The 1,552-nt window shown below is 52.3% G+C and overlaps 1 protein-coding gene across 1 annotated transcript in view; it reads right to left on the bottom strand.

Moving 5' to 3' along the window:
• The window catches only part of CCDC37 (coiled-coil domain containing 37), an 18,647-nt gene that overhangs the window by 3,449 nt on the left and 13,646 nt on the right, over positions 1 to 1,552 (bottom strand). The window contains exon 12 of the mRNA XM_012732078.1: positions 126 to 261. Within this exon, the coding sequence (XP_012587532.1) occupies positions 126 to 261 (136 nt within the window). The remainder of the gene's footprint in view (positions 1 to 125; positions 262 to 1,552) is intronic.

Genomic DNA, 1,552 nt, shown 5'->3' with positions numbered 1-1,552 from the left:
GCCTACCTGCTGCCCTGAGGGGCCTACCTGCTGCCCTGGGGGCCTACTTGCTGCCCTGGGGGCCTACCTGTGCCCTGGGGGCCTACCTGCTGCCCTGGGGGCCTACCTGCGCCCTGGGGGCCTACCTCCTGACCACCCTTGTACTCGCCGAAGTGAAAGACTCGGGATTTGAGCTCCAGATCGGCAGCTGTCTCCTCCTCCTTGGCAATAGACATCATCAGCGTGTTGATCCACTGCTTCAGCTGCTTGACCTCCCTGTCCCTGCGTGGGAGACGCAGCCTCTTCACCTCTCTGAGCCGCCCTCCTGCCCCACTGCCCAGGGGCCAGATGTGATCCCTGGGTATAATTTAAGACCTTTAACCACCAACTAAAAAGAAAAATAAGTCTTATTGAGGTATAATTCACACACCACAAGATTCCTTTACAGTGTACGACTTGCTGGTTTTTAGTATATTCAAGAAATTACATGGCCACACTAATCTGAGAAAGTTTTCACTCCCCAGTGAGGCAGTCAGTCCCCACTTCCCCAGCCCCTACGTCTAGACTCTACGTCTCGTCTAGGACGTGTCACAGATGCACAATCACATAGTGTATGTCTGGCCCCACCCTTCAGCGTAAGGCTTTCCAGTCAGTTTGCTGTGGCTTGTCAGAACTTCGTTCCTTTTTATGACGGAATAATATTCCATTCTGTGGCTAGATTGCACTTAGTCTGCCCATTGATCCATTGATGGGTATTTGGGCTGCTTCTCCGTTTTGGCTCTTGGAAATACTGCTACTATGAACACTCACAGGTTTGGGTGAGGACATGTTTTCAATTATTTTGGGTATGCATTTAAGAAAATAAATTTTCAAAGGAATGATTGAAAAATAAACTGCAACACTGTCCATCTCTGGCTACTGCAGAGAGAGGCCCCTCTACCATGCCCATGTATCTGCAGTGGGTTAAGAAGTACTCTAGCCTCCACCAAGGGGAAGAAGCGGGCAAAAAACACTGACCCCAGGCCCTCCCTGGTGGCGCAACAGGTTAAAGCGCAGCACCACAGAGCTGGCCTCAGCAGCTTCAGTACCAGTTCGATCCCCAGTGTGGCAGCTGACCCACGTGGACAGCAGACCTCTCCTGACCCACCCGCAGCTTCCCCAGCAGTGTACTTTCATCAGAGTGCCTGTTCCTGTGCTTGCTGTTTCTCTGGTGAGTCCTCTCAGCTCCTGCACCTCTGGACTGTACCCCAGTTCTGTATGCAAAAATAAATCTTAAAAAGAAAGCATCGACCCCAATAACCTCAATGCCTACAATTCCTGCTGCAGCAAGTGTTGATAAACTGCAAGGTGGTTGCAGGCAGCAGCCACAGCAAAGGTGTGGTGGTATGAAGAGGAGATCCAGCTGGCAAAAAGCCTGCCACCTCCCCCAGCCCACCATCAACAGGGCCACCCTCAGCAGCATCCTGCACATAATGCACAAGAACAAAACTGCCCTGGCCTGCAAATGGCTGCCATGTGCAGTGCCAGCGCCATCCTGCACAGCCAGAAGCTTGTGATGGGGCATGGGAAGAGG

This window comes from Condylura cristata, unplaced genomic scaffold (assembly GCF_000260355.1).
Source record: "Condylura cristata isolate star-nosed mole 26May11 unplaced genomic scaffold, ConCri1.0 scaffold00033, whole genome shotgun sequence".
NCBI classification, from domain to species: Eukaryota; Metazoa; Chordata; class Mammalia; order Eulipotyphla; family Talpidae; genus Condylura; species Condylura cristata.
Note: the sequence above shows the minus strand (reverse complement) of the source record. Positions and strands in the feature narration are given on the sequence as shown.